Source organism: Salvelinus namaycush, chromosome 8, assembly GCF_016432855.1.
Source record: "Salvelinus namaycush isolate Seneca chromosome 8, SaNama_1.0, whole genome shotgun sequence".
Taxonomy (NCBI): domain Eukaryota; kingdom Metazoa; phylum Chordata; class Actinopteri; order Salmoniformes; family Salmonidae; genus Salvelinus; species Salvelinus namaycush.
This window is the reverse complement of record NC_052314.1, coordinates 58,144,013-58,170,617: the sequence shown is the minus strand read 5'-3', so window position 1 is coordinate 58,170,617 and position 26,605 is coordinate 58,144,013. Positions and strand designations below refer to the sequence as shown.

General features: G+C 43.4%; 2 protein-coding genes across 2 annotated transcripts; both read right to left on the bottom strand.

Moving 5' to 3' along the window:
• Positions 1–3,216: 3,216 nt before the first annotated feature.
• LOC120052948 (zinc finger protein with KRAB and SCAN domains 1-like) lies at positions 3,217–10,665 on the bottom strand. The gene is made up of 3 exons (XM_039000191.1): positions 10,188–10,665; positions 9,673–9,803; positions 3,217–4,762 (listed from the first exon to the last, which is right to left on the bottom strand). Exons 1-3 carry the CDS (start codon positions 10,465–10,467, stop codon positions 3,575–3,577), a joined length of 1,599 nt encoding a protein of 532 aa, XP_038856119.1. The 5' UTR covers positions 10,468–10,665; the 3' UTR covers positions 3,217–3,574.
• A 7,857-nt stretch (positions 10,666–18,522) lies between these two features.
• LOC120052933 lies at positions 18,523–25,061 on the bottom strand. The gene is made up of 6 exons (XM_039000170.1): positions 24,570–25,061; positions 23,098–23,228; positions 22,743–22,901; positions 20,739–20,903; positions 20,254–20,365; positions 18,523–20,001 (listed from the first exon to the last, which is right to left on the bottom strand). The coding sequence occupies exons 1-6, from the start codon at positions 24,850–24,852 to the stop codon at positions 19,100–19,102; spliced, it is 1,752 nt and encodes a 583-aa protein (XP_038856098.1). The 5' UTR covers positions 24,853–25,061; the 3' UTR covers positions 18,523–19,099.
• Between the last annotated feature and the right edge of the window lie 1,544 nt (positions 25,062–26,605).

The following is a 26,605-nucleotide window of genomic DNA, read 5'->3' as shown; positions in this document are numbered from 1 at the left end:
GAGTGCTGTAAGGAGAAATGACCCTAAATCCCCAATAGCACGTCATTTCTCAAAGGTCGGTCACCCAGTCTCCTCCATGTCCTTCTGTACATTCTGTTTTTCTACAATCCTGTGTTATTTATTCTGAGGAAATGTTCACATGGTATTTCTAAATGCAATAATTTATTATATTTCTCAGTCTGCTGATGCACACAATGTAGTAGTTCATGCATTCTATTGTATAAGGTACTGATTCATAGATTTGATGTATTTTATTTCTTGATCATGTGACGTATGCAATTATCCTTGAAATCGAAGCCAGAGGTGTGTGTGCCGATCATTTACGCCGCGAGTCAAACTCATTCAATGCAGGGCCGAGTGATTGGGGGTTTTCGCTCGTCCCTTGTACTTGATTGACTAATTAAGGTCACTAATTAGTAATGAACTCCTCACGCATAATTGAAAGGAAAAAACAAAAACTAGCATACACTAGGCCAGAGGTACTCAGCTCTTACCCTACGAGGTCTGGAACCTGCTGGTTTTCTGTTCTACCTGATAAAAAAAATTGCACACACCTGGTATCCCAGGTCTAAATCAGTCTCTGATTAGAGGGGATCAATTAAAAAATGCAGTGGAACTGTTTGAGGTCCAGAGTTGAATTTGAGGGCACTAGGCCCTCCATGGAATGAGTTTGACATCTATAATTTACACTGATGGCTTGATGCGGAAACGTTTTGTTTTCATCTTTTCACCATGATATTTTAGTTTTTTTGCATTTAAGCCTCAGTTTTTTATTTATTTCCTCTTTTTCGACAGGGTTCCACTGGTATACAGCAATCTTTAAAAGTCATACCACAGATTCTCAAATGGATTGAGGTCTGGACTTTGACCATTCCAAGACATTTAAATGTTTCCTCTTAAACCACTCGAGTGTTGCTTTAGCAGTATGCTTAGGGTCATTGTCCTGCTGGAAGGTGAACCTCCGTCCCAGTCTCAAATCTCTGGAAGACTGAAACAGGTTTCCCTCAAGAATTTCCCTGTATTTAGTGCCATCCATCATTCCTTCAATTCTGACCAGTTTCCCAGTCCCTGACGAAAAACATCCCCACAGCATGGTGTTCTCGGGGTGATGAGAAGTGTTAGGTTTGCGCCAGACATAGCGTTTTCCTTGATGGCCAAAAAGCTCAATTTTAGTCTCATCTGACCAGAGTACCTTCTTCCATATGTTTGGGGAGTCTCCCACATGCCTTTTGGTGAACACCAAACATGTTTCCTTATTTTATTCTGGCCACTCTTCCGTAAAGCCCAGCTCTGTGGAGTGTACGGCTTAAAGTGGTCCTATGGACAGATACTCCAATCTCCACTGTGGAGCTTTGCAGCTCCTTCGGGGTTATCTTTGGTCTCTTTGTTGCCTCTCTGATTAATGCACTCCTTGCCTGGTCTGTGAGTTTTGGTGGGCAGCCCTCTCTTGGCAGGTTTGTTGTGGTGCCCTATTCTTTCCACTTTTTTATAATGGATTTAATGGTGCTCTGTGGGATGTTCAAAGTTTTACATTTTTTTATAACCCAACCCTGATCTGTACTTCTCCACAACTTTGTCCCTGACCTGTATGGAGCGCTTCTTGGTTTTCATAGTACCGCTTGCTTGGTGTTGCCCCTTGCTTAGTGGTGTCGCAGACTATGGGGCCGTTCAGAACAGGTGTATATTTTTACTGAGATCATGTGACTTAGATTGCACACAGGTGGACTTTATTTAACTAATTATGTGACTTCTGAAGGTAATTGGTTGCACCAGATCTTATTTAGGGGCTTCTTAGCAAAGGGGGTTAATACATATGCACGCACCACTTTTCAGTTTTGAATTTTTTTTAAATACGTTTTTTTTTTTTTAAATTTCACTTCACCAATTTAGACTATTTTGTGTATGTCCATTACATGAAATCCAAATAAAAATCCATTTAAATTACAGGTTGTAATGCAACAAAATAGGAAAAATGCCAAGGGGGTTGAATACTTTTACAAGGCACTGTATAGTCTCGCTATTGTTATTTTACTGCTGCTCTTTAATTACTTGTTACTTTTTTTCTTACTCTTACTCGTATTTTTTTTAAACTGCATTGTTGGTTAGGGGCTCGTAAGTAAGCGTTTCACTAAGGTCTACTACACCTGTTGTATTCAGCGCATGTGACTAATAAAATTTGATTTGATTCTCACTACGACTCAAGAAAGCATGCCGTTTTTCGGCTACAGATTAAATAAGTTATGAACTTCACAGGGTGGTGAAAGTGCATGGTGATGAGCTCGACTCTCCTTCCAATTAAATATCGAAAGTCTTATTCTAGTGAAATGCTGTTTGAAAAATTTAAATAATCTCTTATCCATAATAATCCTAACTGCACTGTATCTGCCAGCTGTTGGGCTAGAGCTCATGTGCCAAGACCACAGTGGGGACATTCACAATAACACTACATTTGTTGTGATAAAACCATCAGTAGAGTTGAACATGCAATAGAAACCCATTTAATTGAAGACAAAATTAATCAGGTCCTGGGCCTGTATCTACAAAGCGGCTTAGAGTAAGACTGCTGATCGAGGACCACCTACATAGTCTACATAGTCTTATTCATGATTATCTAAAAGGCAAAACTGATCCAAGAACAGCACTCCTACTCTGAGAGGCTTTGTGGATACAGGCCCTGACCTAATACCATTCAGACAGTAGTTTAGTGGGCTCACCTCAGTGAGACTGTGTGGTCCTGTGCTGCTCAGCTGGTTCCTCTGTGGGTTCAGGAGGAGGTGTAGTCTGGTTGTCCTCCATGACCATTGTCCCCTCAGGGTTCCCCAGACCCTCCTCCACCAGCAGCACCTCCTGACCCTCATCCCCCTGGAAGAGACAGGTGATACAGATTACACAGACATACACTCCCTCAGGTACGTACACACAGACAATAATCACACTTTCAACATGGAGTGTTTACCCATCCCCACTATGTTTGAGTCTTATACTGTAGTTACAGAATGACTTCATTGTTGTTAAACCCATTATGGTGGACATAAATATGATTCAGCTATGGTAAGTCAAAAGTCAGACAAACCTGACTAAACTATTTTGACGTGTACAATAGGTGTTAGTGTGTAGGTATATTTAGTAAGTGTATATTGGTTAGAAAGCGTGAGATCAGATGTGATGTATACTAAAGAGAGTCTCAATGAAAGTCTTAGAATGAAAAGTCCAATTTTGTGTTTATTAAACAAACAAGTTTTAAATACACCATATGAAAACCAGACATACACATGTCTCAACTACAAATCTGCATTAAAAGTGTCTTGGGAAAATGTGTGAACATCATATAGCCTACACAGTACAAACACAATATGTTACAGACTATTGTAGGCTTATTTATGCCTTATAGATATATCACAATGTCTGGATGCAATATTCTACCCAGGAATATTCAGAGAAATCTGTTACTCTCTTGTGCTCAGATGTATCTGTTGATCTTTTCTGCTGACAACAATGAACATTCATCTTAGTCTTTAATGCAGGATTTGATCTAAACGTCAGAAGCTATTGAGTGGAATGGTTACTTTCTATGTTATAGAGTGGAATGGTGTTTCTGCTGGTGCATCCTGAGGTAGGTCCTCTCTGAAAACCTCTTTCCACAGTGAGTACAGGCGAATGGCTTCTCTCCCGTGTGGACCTTCAGGTGCATCTTCAGCTGGTCCTGACGGGAGAACCTCTTCTCACACTGGGGGCAGCTGTAGGGTTTCTCCCCTGTGTGGACCCTCTCGTGCCTCTTCAGGTCACCAGCCTGGGTGAAGCGCATGTGACACTGGGTACATTTGAAGGGTTTTACCCCTGTGTGGAACCGCTGGTGCCTCTTCAGGTTGCCAGCATGGGCGAAGCGCATGTGACACTGGGTACAGATGAAGGGTTTCACCCCTGTGTGGACTCTCTGGTGGATCTCCACCTTCTGTGGGCAGCTAAAGCCTTTGTTACAGAACATGCAGAAGAACTGCTTTTCTTTACCGCCCGTTGTTGCTCCCTCTCCCCACGGCTTGGCCCTTTGGTCGTTTGAGTTCAATACCTGATCGAAAAGGATGCGGCCTTGTGAATCGGAAGGTGCCATCGACATGGACACTGGGTGTAAAGGGGAGTGGGTCGGGACCTTTAGATTTGTCTCTAAGCTTTCCCTGTAGTCTAAGAAATCACTGGAGTTTCCCTGCGAGTGTCCTTCTCCGAAGTGAGTCTCGTCTGCATTCCATGTCACAGGAGCATCGCCCTCCACTTTCACAGTCATCTCATCTACGACGAGACCCTCTCCTTTCTCATCTAGGCACCCTTCAGAGTATACTCTAGTACTGTACCGGTTCCAGTCCTCTCTCATTGGATTAGTCTGTGTATCTAAGCTCACAGACATGTCACCAGGTATCTCTGTAGTGTATGAACAGGACGGATCATTGCCAGTCTGTAACGTGTCACCTGAGTTCTGATGGGACAGAACCATCCTCGGGTTACCGTAATGGAAATATTCTGAGCGTGGAGCAGGACAGCCCAGCCCTGTTAAAGTCTTGGTATTGGTCTCTGACTTGAGGACGGCGTTTGGCGTTCCACTGACCTCCGTGATGCTGCGTCGGGTCATGGGCTGCACTGTGGCAGTGGTGGGGTCCTCCGTGGCTACAGGATGAGCTCCAGTCTGGATGTCTCTGCTGTGCCATGGTTCCTCCTCTCCTTCAGTCTTCTCCTGCTTCACCCCAGGATCTGCAGCCTCTGCATCTGCAGACTGACACAAGAGAGGAGGTTATTAACGGTACATGAGTTTAATTGAATAACAATGTCGTAGGGAAGTACATTTTTGGACCAAGTTTGTATTTGACCTGTCTTTTTTTGGGGGGGGGGTACAATATTAATTTCAATTTACACAGTTTATACAACATGTATCTGTAGGCTTCCAAAGAAAAACAAAAAGAAATTATCATATTGATCACACAGATTTTGTAATAATAAAATTGGTGTAAAGAAGAGAGTAAGAGTAACATAAGAGATGGTCCTACACCACCAACTCACCATCCCATTTAGACATCTTCACGGGTCCAAAAAGTTGGACCTGTTATGAAATGGACCTGGGGCTTTCCCACTCGGACCAGATATGCATAAATACATTTTTCAAATATAGAGACATGTACAAGTGTGTATTATACACATGTGAATTGGACATTTATTTGTTGCAGGTCACGGCCAGGGATCAGCCATTATTGACGACGATCCTGGAGCAATTAGGGTTAAGTGCCTTGTTCAAGGGCACAGACAGATTTCGGCTCAGGATTTGAACCAGCAACCTTTCGGTTACTGGCCCAATGCTCTTAACCACTAGGCTACCTGCCGCTAGCTGCCATAGCTAGGTTATTTATTATGAAATATGCCTACGTAGTACTTGTCTTGACTGCATCAAACCAGGAGAAGCTAGTTAGGCTAATTGAGGCTGCAGTGCATGTGTAACAACTCCATTCAGAATATTAAGTAGCAGGCTACCTGTTGGCTCTTGGTCGTTGTAGCCTATCCTTCTCCTTTAACTTTTAATTCCATACATTTTAATTCCACCTTACATTGATTAGATATCTCCCAACTTCTGCGACACGGAACGAGGCCCAACGACTGTAGCCAATATCTGCTTTGATGCCTTATGATTGGCCAACAACAACAATCAGCTACACTCTCATGAAAAGCAAGAGCAGCAGCATGAATTATGAAATCTCTCTCTGCTACAGCAGTCCCATTTGGTTCTGTACGGGCCCTTCCAGACAGTTCAGTTAAAATTACACATACCCAAGACCCGTGACAATCAATCAGATCCAACCCAGACCTGTGATATTATTTAGAATTCTGGGCCCCGGATTGGGTCTGGGATATTCGGGTACAGGTTTTTATCCGTGAAGACCTCTAATGCCATTCCCCCCCAGCTCAACAACCGCCCACCACACATGGAAACCATGTTTTCGACCCCTTCCCACCCTGCCTAGCAACACAGGTTAGTTGTCAGTTCCCACCCCATAATCAACCGAAGAAGCTTTTACATCCACACTCCCACCCCCCCCCCCTCTCGGCGACCAGGGAAAACTCTCCCTATTCCCTTTTTGGGACTGGAAGCAAAGTAAAAAATATGAAAGTAGGTGTGTGATATATATAAAAAAACAGTCGTGGCCAAAAGTTGAGAATGACACAAATATTAATTTTCAAAGTCTGCTGCCTCAGTTTGTATGATGGCAATTTGCATTTACTCCAGAATGTTATGAAGAGTGATCAGATGAATTGCAATTAATTGCAAAGTCCCTCTTTGCCATGCAAATGAACTGAATCCCCCAAAAATATTTCCACTGCATTTCAGCCCTGCCACAAAAGGACCAGCTGACATCATGTCAGTGACTCTCTCGTTAACACAGGTGTGAGTGTTGACGAGGACAAGGCTGGATATCATTGTCATGCTGATTGAGTTCGAATAACAGACAGGAAGCTTCAAAAGGAGGGTGGTGCTTGGAATCATTGTTCTTCCTCTGTCAACCGTGGTTACCTGCAAGGAAACACGTGCCGTCATCATTGCTTTGCACAAAAAGGGCTTCACAGGCAAGGATATTGCTGCCAGTAAGATTGCACCTAAATCAACCATTTATCAGATCTTCAAGAACTTCAAGGAGAGCGGTTCAATTGTTGTGAAGAAGGCTTCAGGGCACCCAAGAAAGTCCAGCGAGCGCCAGGACCGTCTCCTAAAGTTGATTCAGCTGCGGGATCGGGGCACCACCAGTACAAAGCTTGCTCAGGAATGGCAGCAGGCAGGTGTGAGTGCATCTGCACGCACAGTGAGGTGAAGACTTTGAGGATGGCCTGGTGTCAAGAAGGGCAGCAAAGAAGTCACTTCTCTCCAGGAAAAACATCAGGGACAGACTGATATTCTGCAAAAGGTACAGGGATTGGACTGCTGAGGACTGGGGTAAAGTAATTTTCTCTGACGAATCCCCTTTACGATTGTTTTGGGCATCTGGGAAAAAGCTTGTGCGGAGAAGACAAGGTGAGCGCTACCATCAGTCCTGTGTCATGCCAACAGTAAAGCATCCTGAGACCATTCATGTGGGGTTGCTTCTCAGCCAAGGGAGTGGGCTCACTCACAATTTTGCCTAAGAACACAGCCATTAATAAAGAATGGCACCAACACATCCTCCGAGAGCAACTTCTCCCAACCATCCAGGAACAGTTTGGTGACGAACAATGCCTTTTCCAGCATGATGGAGCACCTTGCCATACGGCAAAAGTGATAACTAAGTGGCTCGGGGAACAAAACATAGATATTTTGGGTCCATGGCCAGGAAACTCCCCAGACCTTAATCCCATTGAAAACTTGTGGTCAATCCTCAAGAGGCGGGTGGACAAACAAAAACCCACAAAGTCTGAAAAACTCCAAGCATTGATTATGCAAGAATGGTCTGCCATCAGTCAGGATGTGGCCCAGAAGTTAATTGACAGCATGCCAGGGCGAATTGCAGAGGTCTTGAAAAAGAAGGTTCAACACTGCAAATATTGACTCTTTGCATCAACTTCATGTAATTGTCAATAAAAGCCCTTGACGCTTATGAAATGCTTGTAATTATACTTCAGTATTAGATAGTAACATCTGACAAATATCTAAAGACACTGAAGCAGCAAACTTTGTGGAAATTAATGTGTGTGTCTTTTGGCCACGACTGTACACAGTTGAAGTCGGAAGTTTACATACACCTTCGCCAAATACATTTAAACTCAGATTCACAATTTCCTGACATTTAATCCTAGTAAAAAGTCCCTGTCTTAGGTCAGTTAGGATCACCACTTTATTTTAAGAATGTGAAATGTCAGAATAAAAGTAGAGAATGATTTATTTCAGCCTTTATTTCTTTCATCACATTCCCAGTGGGTCAGAAGTTTAAATACATTCAATTAGTATTTGGTAGCATTGCCTTTAAAATTGTTTAACTTGGGTCAAATGTTTCGGGTAGCCTTCCACAAGCTTCCCACAATAAGCTGGGTGAATTTTGGCCCATTCCTCCTTACAGAGCTGGTGTAACTGAGGTTTGTAGGCCTCCTTGCTCACACACGCTTTTTCAGTTCTGCCCACAAATGTTCTATGGGATTGAGGTCAGGGCTTTGTGATGGCCACTCCAATACCTTGACTTTGTTGTCCTTAAGCCATTTTGCCACAACTTTGGAAGTATGCTTGGGGTCATTGTCCATTTGGAAGACCCATTTGCGACCAAGCTTTAACTTCCTGACTGATGTCTTGAGATGTTGCGTCAATATATCCACATAATATTCCTACCTCATGATGCCATCTATTTTGTGAAGTGCACCAGTCTCTCCTGCAGCAAAGCACCCCCACAACATGATGTTGCCATCCCCATGCTTCACGGTTGGGATGATGTTCTTTGGCTTGCAAGCCTCCCCCTTTTTCCTCCAAACATAAGGATGATCATTATGGCCAAACAGTTCTATTTTTGTTTCATCAGACCAGAGGACATTTCTCCAAAAAGTACGATCTTTGTCCCCATGTGCAGTTGCAAACCGTAGTCTGGCTTTTTTATGGCGGTTTTGGAGCAGTGGCTTCTTCCTTGCTGAGCGGCCTTTCAGGTTATGTCGATATAGGACTCGCTTTACTGTGGATATAGATACTTTTGTACCCGTTTCCTCCAGCATCTTCACAAGGTCCTTTGCTGTTGTTCTGGGATTGATTTGCACTTTTCGCACCAAGGTACGTTAATCTCTAGGACACAGAACGCGTCTCCTTCCTGAGTGGTATGACGGCTGCGTGGTCCCATGGTGTTTATACTTGCGTTGTACAGATGAACGTGGTACCTTCAAGCGTTTGAAAATTGCTCCCAAGGATGAACCAGAGATGTGGTCTACAATTTTTTTTCTGAGGTCTTGGCTGATTTCAATTGATTTTCCCATGATGTCAAGCAAAGAGGCACTGAGTTTGAAGGTAGGCCTTGAATACATCCACAGGTACACCTCCAACTGACTCAAATTATGTCAATTAGCCTATCAGAAGCCATGACATCTTTTTCTAGAATTTTTCAAGCTGTTTAAAAGGCACAGTCAACGTAGTGTTTGTAAACTTCTGACCCACTAGAATTGTGACACAGTGAATTATAAGTGAAATAATCTGTCCGTAAACAATTGTTGGAAAAATGACTTGTGTCATGCACAAAGTAGATGTCCTAACCGACTTGCCAAAACTATAGTTTGTTAACAAGAAATTGGTGGAGTGGTTGAAAAACGAGTTTTAATGACTCCAACCTAAGTGTATGTAAACTTCCAACTTCAACTGTACATACAACTGTACAAATGACCCCAAACGTTTGAACAGTAGTGTGTGTGTGTTTTTTAAATATATTTTCCTTTATTCTTTTTTGCAGTAGCACTGCCTGCCAGCAGTAATAGTCTCTTAATGATTGAGAGATTCAAGGAGCTATCATCGTTAAGTAATACAGTAGATTCAACACATTTAATATTTACATTAATGCACTTTGAAATTAACTTTGTCCCAGAAGCATTTAACTGCAGGGTACTCGCACATCATATGAAGGATGAGTGGAGCCTTTCTGAAATACAGGCCACATTTGATTTACAAAGTAACTGTAATGTGTTATGCAACACTATTACACTAACCTCTATCACGATAACTTGCTGGGTTGAGGTTCCACTCTCCTCATCAACAGTGATTGGTTGGTCTTCTCTCCATGTATTGTGTGCCTTTAGCATCACAAAGCTCCTGTGTCCTCCAGTGAGATGTCTTTCACCTGAGAGAGCGATTAGGGGTAAAGAGGTGGTCAGGTACTGTCAATGTTCAACGCTATTGACACTGTCTAGAATTGGCTAGGGTGTGAGGTAACACTTTTCATCACTTCATACTATTTATTGATTGACATGTTATATGCATCAAATTGTTTTCATTGAGTAAATAATAGGAAATGCAGTACATCAAGGATCTGGTTACAATATCATATTGTGTCTTTGTGCAAGATAGCTAAGTAAATCAGGGGAATTATTGCAAACTATCAAAAAACTGACAAAGGCTCAATTCTGGGTAACACATCTCAACACATGTACGGAACGGGTGACGGGCACTGAGCTATACATGAACGCCAACAAGCCGCGCAGCCTCGGCCTTCTCCAAACTGTACCTCTTTCCACTCCTCTGTATTGGTCGAGGATCTTGACACTACTGGGACTGGCGAGCTCTCGCAATGTCCTCTCTGCGCGCTCCCGTGACACCTTCAGTTCCAGTAGCTGTAGTTTCCTCCGCAATGTCCTGTTTTCTTTCTGGCTTTGAGTTATTTCCAAACGAAACACTGCATAGTCGTCGTCTACGACTTTACAGATCTCTGCCACGGCTGCATTCGCTAGCACCTCCATGATGGAAGCTATTTGAGTGTGAAAAACCATACTGTTCACGTTAGCCATTTTTAGCTAACCTTAGTTAGCAGCTAACTTAGCTAGCTATCAACCAAGGCCTGTCTCCAACGTGAATTAAACACTACCTTAGGCAAGTATGTGATTCTGTGCAGGTAAATGAGTCATATTGAGTTCCACGGTGTTAATAAAAGTCTAAATAACAACAAAAACGCTAACGGGGAAATCGTTACTGGTCACTGTTCGCTTCCGTTTACACTGAAGAGAAAGGATCTTATTTGTTGGCGTCGTACTGTATTTCAAAGGGTTTGGTTAAATGGAAAGGAATGCGCGCTGTTGTTTGAAACACGGTAATTCTTATTACATTATATTACACAACATATCCTATGATCATTATCTTTCAAGCTGAAAACAGACTTGTTTAGAAAGAACAGTACAGTGTCCGAATACCCATACTAGCGTGCGGGTCGTAGTATGCGAAAAAATAACGTTTTATATTATGTGAAATTTCGAAAATATGCCGCATTCATATTCTATTCGGAACAAGGAAAATCTTGTTCCGAATGTCCGATCTGCTGATTCGACGAACGCCTATAAATACAACCCGTAGCAATTTGGAAATGTCCGAGATTTGTAGTTCTGACTAAGACATGAACGCAGCATTATTAAGCTGAACGTTTCACCTAATGCTTGATTGCGTTGACTCCCGCAATTCGTTATTTTTGGTACAGGCGTCAATTTATCTGATTATCAGCTGTTGTCAAAAAGATGAGTGAATTATACTAGATCAAACGCTGAAATGAGTATGCAGTTTAAGTATGTTATACTAGTATGCAGTGGCGTGCCGTGGGCCTGGGCCTTCAGTGAGGTCCTACACAGTCCCACCCGAATTAATCCACCTCTTATTACCATCATTATGATGCCATGGCTCTAGACACTATACATTTAGACAGAAACGCAGTATAACCAGGCGTTGCCGTCACCTTGAAATTGACAAAAATTGACATTTTTGGGTAAACAGTGTTTACTCAAAAACATGACACAATCAATGAGTCTTTTCAATATTTCCCTATTTTTCTTCACCTTTTCATTGTGCATCTCCGTTGCCCGGGTGTCCCCAAAAGTTTTCAAAAGCACCATTGCTTGTAAGTGCCCAGCCGTACTTCGGTGTCTCGTTGCTGCCTTGGTTAGACAACTCAAGTTTGCAAAGCCAGTGTGGCTCCAAACACCAAATCGATCACTTGCAAATAATAGGCATTCCCAGCAGTACAGTTTGCAGTGCTTCTCGGAGCCTGTGAGCCATTGATAGCGCTCGTAGTTGGAACTTTGAAAGTGGTGAACGAACCCCTGTGACAGGCTTTGTAGCGTCGGGCGACCTCTCCTTACAATGTCTAACTTTTCTTGAAAAGTTCGTCTTGAGAATGGCGTTATAATTATATCCTCGACCAAATCGATATCTACTCCTCCTTCCGCCATTGTGGGTTGAAAAAACAGCTTAGTAGAACGCGAATTAATTCGTTTATCAAATTCAGTTTCCTAATTCTGATGTTCTGCATAGACCTGCCCATAGGACCTACCTCTCAATATTGGTAATCCAATCAAAAGACGTGCACGCACTACGCCTGCTAGCTGGCTCCTGTGTAACACTGGAGCCAGCCAGCAGGCGTACAATAGCCAACTCTAAAGCTGATTGGTTGACACTAAATTTTCATTTCCATTCACTATAAGCTACAAGCGCCCGCACTGTTGATTCTGAAGGCCTGAGGGCAGATTTTAGACCCCTGGCAACACATGATGGCTGAATATGATTGGATAAAAGATCTAACATAAAGACCAGCCCTCCAAATCTCAACCTGGGGCTGGAAGCAGTGCAACCAAGAGGAAAGCTATGAAATGAAGAGTATAACTCTTACTCTGGGGAATAATTTAATACATATTTGTGGGAAAATATATTTAAAAAATATATATATTCTGATGATGTTTAGGCCAGCAGAGAAGGCCTTGCTGGCCCTGACGGCCCACCACTGCTAGTATGGGTATTCGTACAACGCCACAGTGTTAGCATTAATAGAGTACAGAAGAATAGAATGACTGACTTTATTCCATTTATACTGAACAAAAATATAAACGCGACATGTAAAGTGTTGGTCCCATGTTTCATGAGCTGAAATAAAAGATCCCAGAAATGTTCTATATGCACAAAAAGCTTAATTTGAGAGACATTTGTGCACAAGTGTGTTTACATTCCTGTTAGTAAGCATGTTTCCTTTTCCAAGATAATCCCTCCATCTGACAGGTGTGGCATATCAAGAAGCTGATTAAACAGCATGATCATTATACAGTTGCACCTTGTGCTGGGGACAATAAAAGGCCACTCTAAAATGTTCAGTTTTGTCACACAACACAATGCCACAGGTGTCTCAAGTTTTGAAGGAGCATGCAATTTAGCAGTCTTGTTTAGCATTCTTATGACTTGGGGTTAGAAGCTGTTCAGGTGCCTTTTGGTCCCAGAATTGACGCTCTGGTACCGCTTGCTGTGCGATAGTCTGTGGCTGGGGTCTTTGACAATTTTCCGTCCCTTCCTCTGACACCGCCTGTTATAGAGGTCCAAGATGGCAGGAAGCTTGGCCCCAGTGATGTACTGGGCCATCTACACCACCCTTTGTAGCACCTTGCAATCGTGGGCAGTGCAGTTTCCATACCAAGCGGTGATGCAGCCAGTCAAAATGCTATCAATTGTGTATAACTTTTTGAGGATCTGAAGGGGCATGTCAAATCTTTTCAAACCTCCTGGGGGGGAAGAGGCACTGTCTCACCTTCTTCACGACTGTGCTGGTGTGAGAGGACCAAGTTAAGTCCTTGATGATGTGGGCACAGAGGAACTTGAAGCTCTCGACATGCTCCACTAAAGTCCTGTGGATGGGGCGTGCTCGCCCCTCAGTCTCCTGTAGTCCACGATCAGCTCCTTTGTCTTGCTGATGTTGAGGGAGAAGTTGTTGTCCTGGCACCACACTGCCAGGTCCCTGACCTCCTCCCTTGTTGGTGATCAGGCCTACCACCGTCATGTCGTCAGCAAACTTGATGATGAAATTGGACTCGTGCTCGGCCAAGGTCGTGGGTGAACAGGGAGTACAGGACGGGACTAAGCACAGACCCCTGAGCGGCCCTGTGTTGAGGGTCAGCGTGGCAGATGTTACCTACCCATAACCACCTGGGGGTGGCCCGTCAGAAAGTCCAGGATCCAGTTGCATAGGGAGGTGTTCAGGGAGGTGTTCAGTCCCAGCAACACTGGATATCAGCAGTTCCTCATCAACTGCAGTCCGTGAACACAAATTTAAAGAAGAGCATATAAAGGTTTATATAATCAAATCAAAGTTTAATGGTGGCGGACACAGTTTATTGGATGTTATAGTTACTAGCTAAATGCTTGTTACCAGCTCCTAGCAGCGCAGTACAATGTCAAACAGATAATGAAAAATTAGAATGAAGAAATAACAGAACGAATCAATCCAAATAATACTAAACATCCCTTTTTCAGGACCCTGTCTTTCAAAGATAATTCGTAAAAATCCAAATAACTTCACAGATCTTCATTGTAAAGGGTTTAAACAATGTTTCCCATGCTTGTTCAATGAACCATAAACAATTCATGAACATGCACCTGTGGAACAGTCGTTAAGACACTAACAGCTTACAGATGGTAAGCAATTAAGGTCATAGTTATGAAAACTTAGGACACTAAAGAGGCCTTTCTACTGACTCTGAAAAACACCAAAAGAAAGATACCCAGTGTCCCTGCTCATCTGCGTGAACATGCCTTAGGCATGCTGAAAGGAGGCATGAGGACTGCAGATGTGGCCAGGGCAATAAATTGCAATGTCCGTACTGTGAGACGCCTAAGACAGAGCTACAGGGAGACAGAACGGACAGCTGGTCATCCTCGCAGTGGCATACCATGTGTAACAACACCTGCACAGGATCGGTACATCCGAACATCACACCTACGGGACAGGTACAGGATGGCAACAACAACTGCCCGAGTTACACCAGGAACGCACAAATCTCCATCAGTGCTCAGACTGTCCGCAATAGGCTGAGAGAGGCTGGACTGAGGGCTTGTAAGCCTGTTGTAAGGCAGGTCCTCACCAGACATCACCGGCAACAACGTCGCCTATGGGCACAAACCCACTGTTGCTGGACCAGACAGGACTGTCAAAAAGTGCTCTTCACTGACGAGTCGCGGTTTTGTCTCACCAGGGGTAATGGTCGGATTTGCGTTTATCGTTGAAGGAATGAGAGTTACACCGAGGCCTGTACTCTGGAGCCGGATCGATTTGGAGGTGGAGGGTCGGGTCATGGTCTGGGGCGGTGTGTCACAGCATCATCGGACTGAGCTTGTTGTCATTGCAGGCAATCTCAATGCTGTGCGTTACAGGGAAGACATCCTCCTCCCACATGTGGTACCCTTCCTACGGGCTCATCCTGACATGACCCTCCAGCATGACAATGCCACCAGCCATACTGCTCGCTCTGTGCGTTATTTTTTGCTGATTTCCTGCAAGACCGGAATGTCAGTGTTCTGCCATGGCCAGCAAAGAGCCTGGATCTCAATCACATTGAGCACGTCTGGGACCTGTTGAATTGGAGGGTGAGGGCTAGGGCCATTCCCCCCAGAAATGTCCAGGAACTTGCAGGTGCCTTGGTGGAAGAGTGGGGTAACATCTCACAGCAAGAACTGGCAAATAATGTGCAGTCCATGAGGAGGAGATGCACTCCAGTACTTTTGATTTTGACCACCCCTTTGTTCAGAGACACATTATTCAATTCCTGTAAGTCACATGTATGTGGAACTTGTTCAGTTTATGTCTCTGTTGTTGAATCTTGTTATGTTCATACAAATATTTACACATGTTAAGTTTGCTGAAAATAAACGCAGTTGACAGTGAGAGGACGTTTATTTTTTTTGCTGAGTTTATATCAATAATCCGAATAGCAATCTGTGCGTATATACACAGGATGAATGATATGTACAGCAGTAGATGTATTAGAGTGAGCTATGTCAAGAATACATTATATAAATACAGTGTGTATAAACAGTATACAAAAAATGGGAAGTGTCCAGTGTTCAATGTCTCTATATACAGTTGAAGTCGGAAGTTTACATACACTTATGTTGGAGTCATTAAAACTCGTTTTTCAACCACTCCACAAATTTCTTGTTAACAAACTATAGTTTTGGCAAGTCGGTTAGGACATCTACTTTGTGCATGACACAAGTCATTTTTCCAACAATTGTTTACAGACAGATTATTTCACTTATACAGATTATTCACTTATATTTCACTGTCACAATTCCAATGGGTCAGAAGTTTACATACACTAATTTGACTGTGCCTTTAAACAGCTTGGAAAATTCCAGAAAATGATGTCATGACTTTAGAAGCTTCTGATAGGCTAATTGACATCATTTGAGTCAGTTGGAGGTGTACCTGTGGATGTATTTCAAGGCCTACCTTCAAACTCAGTGCCTCTTTGCTTGACATCATGGGAAAATCAATTGAAATCAGCCAAGACCTCAGAAAAAAAATTGTAGACCTCCACAAGTCTGGTTCATCCTTGGGAGCAATTTCCAAACGCCTGAAGGTACCATGTTCATCTGTACAAACAATAGTACGCAAGTATAAACACCATGGGACCACGCAGCCCTCATACTGCTCAGGAAGGAGATGCGTTCTGTCTCCTAGAGATGAAAATACTTTGGTGCGAAAAGTGCAAATCAATCCCAGAACAACAGCAAAGGACCTTGTGAAGATGCTGGAGGAAACGGGTACAAAAGTATCTATATCCACAGTAAAACGAGTCCGCAAGGAAGAAGCTACTGCTCCAAAACCGCCATAAAAAAGCCAGACTACGGTTTGCAAATGCACATGGGGACAAAGATTGTACTTTTTGGAGAAATATCCTCTGGTCTGATGAAACAAAAATAGAACTGTTTGGCCATAATGACCATCGTTATGTTTGGAGGAAAAAGGGGGAGGCTTTCAAGCCGAAGAACACCATCCCAACCGTGAAGAACAGGGGTGGCAACATCATGTTGTGGGGGTGCTTTGCTGCAGGAGGGACTGGTGCACTTCACAAAATAGATGGCATCATGAGGAGGTAAAATAATGTGGATATATTGAAGCAACATCTCAAGACATCAGTCAGGAAGTTAAAGCTTGGTTGCAAATGGGTCTTCCAAATGGACAATGACCCCAAGCATACTTCCAAAGTTGTGGCAAAATGGCTTAAGGACAACAAAGTCAAGGTATTGGAGTGCCCATCAGAAAGCCCTGACCTCAATCCTCTAGAAAATGTATGTGCAGAACTGAAAAAGTGTGTGCGAGCAAGGAGGCCTACAAACCTGACTCAGTTACACCAGCTCTGTCAGTAGGAATGTGACAAAATTCACCCAAATTATTGTGGGAAGCTTGTGGAAGGCTACCCAAAACGTTTGACCCAAGTTAAACAATTTAAAGGCAATGCTACCAAATACTAATTGAGTGTATGTAAACTTCTGACCCACTGGGAATGTCATGAAAGAAATAAAAGCTCATTCTCTCTACTATTATTCTGACATTTCACATTCTTAAAATAAAGTGGTGATCCTAACTGACCCAAGACAGGGAATTTTTACTAGGATTAAATGTCAGGAATTGTGAAAAACTGAGTTTAAATATATTTGGCAAAGGTGTATGTAAACCTCCGACTTCAACTGTACATGGGACAACAGCGTTGACTGTGCTTGTGAGTATGGGTGTATGAATGTGTGCAGAGTATGTGTGTGTGTGTGTGAAAGAGAAAGAGCTTGTGTGTGTGTGTGTGTATTTTGTGGGAGTATGTGTGCAAAAAAGTTTCTTAGGTGAAGGACAGAGTACTGGACAGGCAGACAGCTAGTGACGGCTGTTCAACAGTTTGGTGTTAGAAGCCATCACGGAGCCTGTTGGTTCGGGCTCTGATGCTCCTGTACTGTCTGCCAGGCGGTAGTAAAGTGAACAGTCCGTGGCTCGGTTGGCTGAGGTCCCTAATGATCTTCTTGGTCTTCCATCGACACAGAGTTGTATAAATGACCTGGTGAGCCGGAAGCGTGCATTGGGCTGACCACATTACTCTCTGAAGAGCCATGCGGTTCAGGGTGGTGCAGTTACTGTACCAGGCAGTCCTCACCAACTGGGGTCAGCCTGTCAGGAAGTCCAGGACCCAGTTACACAGGGATGAGTTCAAGGTGACGCGCTTTGAGGGCACTATGGTGTTGAAAGCTGAGCTGTAGTCAGTATTCCTCTTGTTCAGGTGGGATAGGGCAGTTTTCTAGTGCGATGGCGATTGCGTCATCCGTGGATCTGTTGGGGCGGTAAGGTTGTGGTGATATGGCCCTTGACTAGACTCTCTAAGCACTTCATGGTGACAGAAGTGAATGCTATGGGGCGATAGTCATTTAGTTCAGTTAGCTTGCTTGGGTACAGGAACAATGGTGGAAAAATTGAAGCATGTGGGGACGACAGACAAGGATAGAGACAGATTGAATATGTCTGTAAAAACTCCTGCCAGCTGGTCTGCGCATGCTCTGAGGACGTGGCTTGGGATGCCGTCTGGCTGTCAGCCATTTAAGAGTTAACAGTCCCTGCCACGTGCGTCTTGTGTCTGAGCCGTTGAATTGCAACTACACTTTGTCCATGTACTGACTTTTTGCTTCTTTGATTGCCTTACGGAGTTTGTAGCTGGTCTGTTTGTACTCATCCATGTTCCCGTTCACTTTACCGTGGTTGAATGCGGTGGTTCGCGGTTTCAGTTTTGCGCAAATACTGCCATCTATCCCTGTTTTTTGGTATGTTAGAAACTCTTTGCTGGACGCACGGAAACATGACATGATATTAAAAAAAATGTTAACGGTCAAGCCCATCTCTAACACTGATTCAAGTACCTAACATTATAGCGCCATTGGAGTTTATTATTGAAAAAATTGCCATATTGTGTTGATTCAATAATTACGTATTAAGTTTTTTGTTCGACTGAGACAAGGGAAACTCAGTCCCTGCAATGATACAAAAATAACTAAGTCAGTCAGCACAGAGTCAATTTTGTATTTAATGTCAACAAGATGGTCATACACTCACATAACGTGACGTTCAGTACTTTTATTGCACAAAACGATACATGGTACTTTTCACTAACACTTTACCTTAATGTAAATCTGGTAGCCTCACTTTAATAAAATACATGTTTAAATACTTTGGAAAAGGTTCAACATTACACACATCTTCACTACTTTATGTCAAGTAAATGTGAATTAAGGCACTCATTATCTCACTATAAAAAACAGTATCAACCTAATGGGACATGCAGTCAGGGTTGGACCCATCAATTAAGCATTTTTACAGACACCATCACACCAACCATCACCATATCATCTACTCTGTCTCATCATACTCATTCTTTCCTCAGTTCCTCATCCAGTTCCCTATACATCCAAAACCAACAGAATTAACTACAAACGAACTAGTACTACAACATGTCACTATACACTATTCATGGGCCGTGTGCATTTCCTGTTGGTGTATCCTGAGGTAGATTCTCTCTGAGAACCTCTTCCCACAGTGCGTACAGGCAAATGGTCTTTCTCCCATGTGTACCTTCAGGTACATCTTCAGCTGGTGCTGGTGGGAGAACCTCTTCTCACACTGGGGAAGCTGTAGGATTTCTCCCCTGTGTGGACCCTCTGGTGTCTTTTCAGGTTGAATGAGTGTGAGAAACTGGCCTGGCACAGGTGGCAGCTGAACGGTTTCTCCCCCGTGTGCATCCTCTGGTGCCTCTTCAGGTTGGAAGAGTCGGAGAAACTAGCCCGGCACAGTTGGCAGCTGAATGGTTTCTCCCCCGTGTGCATCCTCTGGTGGATCTCCACCTGTTTGGGGAAACTGAAGGCTTTCCCACAGAATGAACACGGGAAGCGCTTCTCTTTTCCACCGGATCTACTGATAGAGTTACTACTACTGTCATTTGTCAATGGGCTTGTGTATCCATTTAGTGTTGAGGCACTGGCATTGTCTGAGGTCTGGTTTAACATTAGGAGAGTGTGAGGAGGATGAAGGCCAGGGAGTGTCTGTGTTGTTGCAGGGTCCATGTTCCAGTTGATAGATCCTATAGAAGGCAGGCTGAAGGCTGCACCTGGCGCCATCAGTATCTCTGAATCACAACTATAGGAGCAGGACGGATCATCGCTAGCCGAGTCTGTTCTCTCCCGCCGCATACGGACACCTCCCCGTCCCCACGGACCAAATCTATGCCTCGCACTGGTCTCAGCCAGTCTGTTGTCATGGAGACTAAGTTTGTTTGTTGTTTTGTGTTCAACTGTCTGTTTCTGGTTGTGATTAACAGCATTGTTCCCCAGCCCAGAGTTGATGACGCTGTCCCATCCACTGACCTCCACTATGTCCCCTCTGGTCCTGGCCTGCTCAGTGATGTCGTCCACTGGGCCTTTGGCTGCACCGGTCTGGGTCTGGAAATCTAAGATGGTTGCCCAATCTCCTCTGTTAGCCTCCAGCCAACCACCTGCAGGAAGAGGTTACAAAATAGACTTCACAAACATGGCAGAGAATTCTACCATTCTCCATATCTAGAGTTTTGAGTCAATTACCTGGTGAAGTTCATACATTATAATGTGTGTGTTTTGGTAACTAAACATAAATTGTATTGATTTAATTTTATGAATTAAGAAAATTTTGAAAGAATAGTAACCAGGTACATCACTAATCCCATTGAATATCTATTACTGTTTGTAGGTTATATGTATTTCTCCCTTAACTTGCTCCCCCATCTTTAGTCCACTCAGCAGATCAATGCTCTCTGGACCGTCTTCTATTGTCTCCTCTTTGACCAGCAGTAGATCAGGCTTCCCATCCTCCATGTCTACTGACTGTAAGAGATACCGTGTGAGAGGATGTTGGATCAAGAAATCTGATATGAGCACCCTACTATGGAGCATCTTCTGATTGGGCAATGAGGGACTGCTATGAGTACTATGCAAACATGTTAGTTGATTTTATTACTTGACACTCTAATGATTTGATCATTCAAAAGGCATGGTCCCGCACTTAAGACAATGAATCAAGACCTGGGCTAGTATCCAGAAAGTGTCTCTGAGTAGAAGTGCTGATCTAGGATCAGTTTTGCCTTTTAGATCATAATGAATAAAATTATATCTTAGATCAGCACTCCTGCTCTGAGACACTTTGTGGATACAGGCCCTGAACTAATACCATTCAGACAGAAGTTCACCGTGGGCTGACCTCTGTGAGACTGTGTGTGGTCCTGTGCTGCTCAGCTGGTTCCTCTGTGGTTTCAGGCGGAGGTGTAGTCTGGTTGTCCTCCATGACCATGGTTCCCTCAGGGTTCCCCAGACCCTCCTCATAACCCTCCCCCTTCACCAGAAGCACCTCTTGACCCTCCTCCTCCTGGAAGAGACAGGTGATACCGATTACACAGACATACACTCCCTCAGGTACGTACATACAGATAATAAACACACTTTCAACATGGAGCGTTTACCCATCCCCACTACGTTTGAGTCCTATACGATTTCACAGAGTCAAATTCCTGTACATGCAACTGCAAAATTATTGGCACTCTTGATAAAGATCAGGGAAAATACTATACTTTATCAAGAGTGTCCATAATTTAGCACCCCATTCTATAAGCCTAAAAAGTCCGTTACATATTGTGTTTGTACTGTGTATGATGTGTTTCATTACTTCCATTCAACTACTTCATTATATATACTGTATATAAGGCATATAGAATAACATATAGAATACAATGTCTGGATGCAATATTCTACCTAGGAATATTCAACACTGATTCTGTTTCTGTCTTTATTCCAAATGTATCTGTCAATTTTTTCTGCTGACAACAATGAAAATTCATCTTTGTCTTTAATGCAGGGTTTGATCTAAACGTCAGAAGCTATCGAGTGGAATGGTTACTTTCTATAGCTAGGTATCCATTCAATTGACGACAGATTTTCAAGAAAATATGCGGATTTTCCCACCAGTGGTTTGTTTCCACCAAACGGACTTGTTGCAGATAAAATGTATTGCTTGATGAAGTAGTGCACACAAAATGTACTTTTTCTCTTAAGTTTTCATGTACAGAATAAAAATCTAAAGTTCATTGTTTCCATTACATTTTCAACTCTACCGTTTTGTCACAAACTATTGCGTTAAATAGCAAATGTACCTACTCTGGTCTTGGTACCTGCGCTCTAGCCAATAGCTCGCAGATACAGTGGAGGTAGGCTATCCACATTATGAGATTATTATGTCAAAGAACAAGAATATTTGTATTTGTCAAACGGAAGTCAAGCAGCGATCATCATGTCACCAGAATCAAGACCCTCGATATTTCTTTGAAAATGAGCATCAAGATCACTGTGCACTTTCACCACCATGTGAAGTTCTTAAGTTTCATCTGTAGCCTAATAAACCACATGGTTTCCCCGAGTCGTAGTGGGAGGACCACACACCATATCATCGCATGACTCCAAGTTTACTTCGATATCATGGTTTTCATATCACCATTTGCACATATAGGCGTTTCCACCGCTCTTTCTCGCAAAATGTATTTTACAGACGCAAAAAGATCCCACCGTGTCGAACAAACAAATTATCTGTCAGCATTTATAAAATTGTACTTAAACTTCCTGTTTCCATCACAGCTGCCATGATTTTCATCTGTGGATGGAAACGTGGTTTATGTTATAGAGCGGAATAGTTTTTCTGCTGGTGTATCCTGAGGTAGCACCTCTCTGAGAACCTCTTCCCGCAGTGCGTACAGGCGAATGGCCTCTCTCCCGTGTGGACCTTCAGGTGCATCTTCAGCTGGTGCTGGTGGGAGAACCTCTTCTCACACTGGGGGCGGCTGTAGGATTTATCCTGTGTGGACCATCTGGTGCCTCTTCAGATGGCCATTTTGGGTAAAGCGCATATGACACTGGGTACAGATGAAGGATTTCACCACTGTTTGGATCCTATACACTACTACTGTACTGGTTCCAGTCCTCTCTTGACATATCAGTCTGTGTCTCTAAACCCAAGGGCATGTTGTCAGGGTCCCAATGAGATTGAATCGTCCTCATGCTCGGGTTACCGTAAAGTAAATACTCTGAGCCAGGAGCAGGAGGACAGCCCAGTCTCTCAGGGTCTGATCTGTGGTCAGATCCTGTGTGCAAGAGCCTTTGTGTTTAAAGTCTCTGTGTCTGTCTCTGACTTGAAGACGGTGTTCTGCGTTCTACTGACCTCCGTGATGCTGCGGCAGGGCCTGGGTTGGGGCGTGGCGGCGCGGTTCTCCGTGGCTACAGGGGGCGCTCCAATCTCGATGTCTCTTCTGTGTTGTGGTACCTCTCTTTCTCTCCTTTCCTGCTTGACCCCAGGACCTCTAGCTTCTGCATCTTCAGACTGACACAAGAGAGGAGGTTAATATCGGTACATGAGTTGAATTGGATAACAATGTCATAGGGAAGTCTCACAAACTCCCCTATGGCAGATAAATGAGGGTATACATGACTGAATAGCTGAGGGGAGCCTTTCTGAAATTAATTAATGGGCCACATTTGAAGTACTGTAATTTTCCATGTTACACTATGGCACTAACCTCTATCACGATAACATGCTGGGTTGAGGTTCCACTCCCCTCATCTATAGATATGGGTTGGTCATCTCTCCACGCGTTGTGTCCCGCTGGCTTCACAAAGCTCCTGTGGCCTCTAGTGAGATGTCCTTCACCTGAGAGAGTGATTGGAGGAAAAGAGGTGGTTAGGTACTGTCAATGCGCAACGCTATAGTGTACACTATTGACACTGTCTACAACTGTGTAAAGTTCATGATGCCGTTGACCTTAAAGGGCCCCAGGACCAAAGATCCACCACCATATTTTACAGTAGGGTATGGGGTTATTTTCTGCTCATGCGTTCTCATTTCGACGACAAACCCACCACTGGTGTGTGTGGCCATAGAACTCTATTTCATGTTATTCAACAAATGATTCTGATTAATAAGCCTGTAATACACAATTAATTGGTATTTACAGCCTGAAACTAATGCTTGCAAAATTGTGTAAATGTACATACTATACATTTAAACTTACTCTAGCAGCTGTGAAATTTGAGACAAAATATAGACAGGAAAGTATTGTTTAGCCAACTTTTCAGAGAGCTGGTAGGTATATGGTTCAGTTTGGCACTGAGGTAAAATTAGTTTTATACTGGATATTCATTTTTCATCGTCAATAGCTATTGAACCAAGCATGCCAGGACAATGAAAATGGTACATTCTGAATCAGGGGAGGATTGAGAACAATCGAGTTACTACCAGTTGATATTACAGTTTCAATAATTGAATCTTAAATGGCGCTTTCCTTTTAAATGACTGAATATATACGGGGCAATTTAGCAATTCGGATTTTATCTGTAATGGTTATGATAAATTAGGCATTGTTGCAATCTGTTGGCATAGAGATAAAAGCACACGTTTTTTTCCAGTGCGGGCCTTGTGTTCTAAAAATATATTCCCCCCCCCATTGGACTACTCAGAAAAAAGCATGCGAGTACTCCAACAGTCTAAAAATGTCAATGCCCATCCCATTTAGTTTCAGACTGTATATATCAATTCATTGTGTATTACAGCCTGATTAATATGACTACCAACAAATGTAAACGCCTGGAGTTTGCTACATGGCATTGGCACTTGGATTGGAACCGGTGCTTTGGTCAGGGGAAATTAAAATAGAGCCTATTAATGCCTATTCGGTAATCCGGCCCTGAAAGTAAGGTAACACTTATCATAACTTGTTGATACACTATTTATTGATTGATTATGTTCCATGCATCACTTTTTTTAAATTGAGTATGACAATAGGAAATTCAGTAAAGAATCTTTGTGCAAGAAGAATTTGTTCTTAATCGACCTGGCTGGTTAAATAAAAATATATGTGCAAGATAGCCTAGTAATCAGGGGAAGTATGGTATACTATCCAAAAACGGATAAAGACCCAATTCTGTAACACATCTGAACACATGCGCAGAGGGGAATGGGTCGACAGGGCCCGCAGCCTTCTGCAGAATGTACCTCTTGTCATTCCTCTGTATCGGTCCAGGATGTTGACACTACAAGAACGACTGGCGAGAACGCGCTCTCTCGTTGTCCTCTCTGCGCGCTCCCGTGCCACCTTCAGATCCAGTAGCTCTAGTTTCCTCCGCAATGCCCTGTTTTCTTTCTGGCTTTGAGTTATTTCCAAACGAAACACTGCATAGTCGTCGTCTACGAGCTTACAGATATCTGCCACAGCTGCATTTGCTAGCTCCTCCATGATGGAGGCTATTTGAGTGTGAAAAACCATATAGTTAGCCATTGTTAGCAGTTAGCTAGCGTTACCTAGATAACATATATTAACCAATTCCTGTCTCCAGCGCGAATTAAAGACTACCTGGGGTAAGTGTGTGATGCTGTGCAGTTAAATGAATCATATTTTGAGTTCCATGGTGTTAATAAACGCCTAGATCACAATAAAAACGAAACATCGAAATCGTTCTAGGTCCTTGTTCCTTCCGTTTACTTAAGAGAAAGGATCTTATTGGTTGGCGTCATAGCTGGAAGGGTGTAGTTAAATGAAAAAGGTATGCGTGCTGTTCTTTGAAATACGGTACTGCTTATTACATTACATCAAATCTCCTATGATCAGTATTTTTTAAGCTGTGAGCAGACGTGTTTATAAAAAACAGTGTGTTAGCAAGAATAGAGTAGAAAATAATATTTACCTTACTGAGGTAAAGTCATGTTAAACTGTCCTTGTTATAGTCTGATCAACTCAGTGGCCTTGTGGTTAGTGTCTGCCCTGAGATTGGAAGGTTGTGAGTTCAATCCTTGGCTGAGTCATACCAAAGACTGTAAAAATGGGCCCTGATGCGTCTCCGCTTGGCACTCAGCATTAAAGGAGCTAGATTCCGGCTAAGGCCCTGCAATAGGGCCTTAGCCCAAATCCCTGCAATTAGGGCCTTAGCCCGTCTTGTCCAGGGGGTGTACTTGTACATCAGAAACAGGAGATGAGCTAAGGTTTGTGAAAGGCTACTTACTTGTTATAGCCTATGTTTACCATCTCTCTAAAAGTATTCACAGTATTCAGACCCTTAGCTCAGGTACATCCTGTTTCCATTTGTATTTATTATGGATCCCCATTAGTTCCTGCCAAGGCAGCAGCTACTCTTCCTGGGGTCCGGCAAAATTAAGGCGGCTATATAATTTTACATTACAGAATTCACAACACACTAAGTGTGTGTCCTCAGGCCCGTGTAGCTATTACTCTATGTAGTACTGTGCACCTCCCATAGTCTGTTCTGGACTTGGGGACTGTGAAGAGACCTCTGGTGGCATGTCTTGTGGCGTATGCATGGGTGTCCGAGCTGTGTGCTTGTATTTTAAAACAGGCAGCTCGGTACCTTGAGCTTGTCAACACTTCTTACAAAAACAAGTAATGAGGAAGTCAATCTCTCTTTCACTTTGAGCCATGAGAGATTGACATGCATGACATTAATGTTAGCTCTCCGTGTACTTTTAAGGGCCAGCCGTGCTGCCCTGTTCTGAGCCAACTGCAATTTTCCCCAAGTCCCTCTGTGGCACCTGATTGGCTCTTTTGGAGTCTTTTAATGCTAAAATCAGTTCTTTAAAATCAATTTTCAGATGTTCCGAGCTAGCCCTCCTGATGTCGTTTGACCCCACATGGACTACGACAGTGTCAGCTCCCGGCATCTGTGGTAGAACAGTTGGAAGCAGCCTTGTGATGTGCTGTACTCGTGCTCCTGGGTAGCACAGGGTTTTTGCCTTGGGAACCGAGATGTTTCCCACCCTAGAGCTGCCTATGATGACAGCTGGTGATGACAAATGGGCCGGTCTCTCAGGCAGCCTCACGGTCTGATAAGGGTGGGAGCTCCGAGGATCTGAACCCGAGGTAGAAGCCACCGGAGAGGGAGACAGAACAGAGGACAAAGACGCACGTACCTCCGGATCTGATCTTGATTGGGAAGCCCCCAAAGAAGGCGGCGCTGGAACCTCTGGATCCAGGGCGGCAAAGCTGTTTCTGGTCTGTGTCTGGTCAGGGATCAACATCT

What these genes read in the sequence shown, in the direction of transcription:
- LOC120052933 (XM_039000170.1), bottom strand. Translation starts at nt 24,852, where the DNA reads ATGGCTAACTATATGGTTTTTCACACTCAAATAGCCTCCATCATGGAG. An exon ending in ATACAGAGGAATGACAAGAG is followed by an intron (nt 23,229 to 24,569) that starts GTACATTCTGCA and finishes TCACTCTCTCAG; the next exon opens with GTGAAGGACATCTCACTAGA. An exon ending in AGCATGTTATCGTGATAGAG is followed by an intron (nt 22,902 to 23,097) that starts GTTAGTGCCATA and finishes CTCTTGTGTCAG; the next exon opens with TCTGAAGATGCAGAAGCTAG.
- LOC120052948 (XM_039000191.1), bottom strand. Translation starts at nt 10,467, where the DNA reads ATGGCTAACGTGAACAGTATGGTTTTTCACACTCAAATAGCTTCCATC. An exon ending in ATACAGAGGAGTGGAAAGAG is followed by an intron (nt 9,804 to 10,187) that starts GTACAGTTTGGA and finishes TCGCTCTCTCAG; the next exon opens with GTGAAAGACATCTCACTGGA. An exon ending in AGCAAGTTATCGTGATAGAG is followed by an intron (nt 4,763 to 9,672) that starts GTTAGTGTAATA and finishes CTCTTGTGTCAG; the next exon opens with TCTGCAGATGCAGAGGCTGC.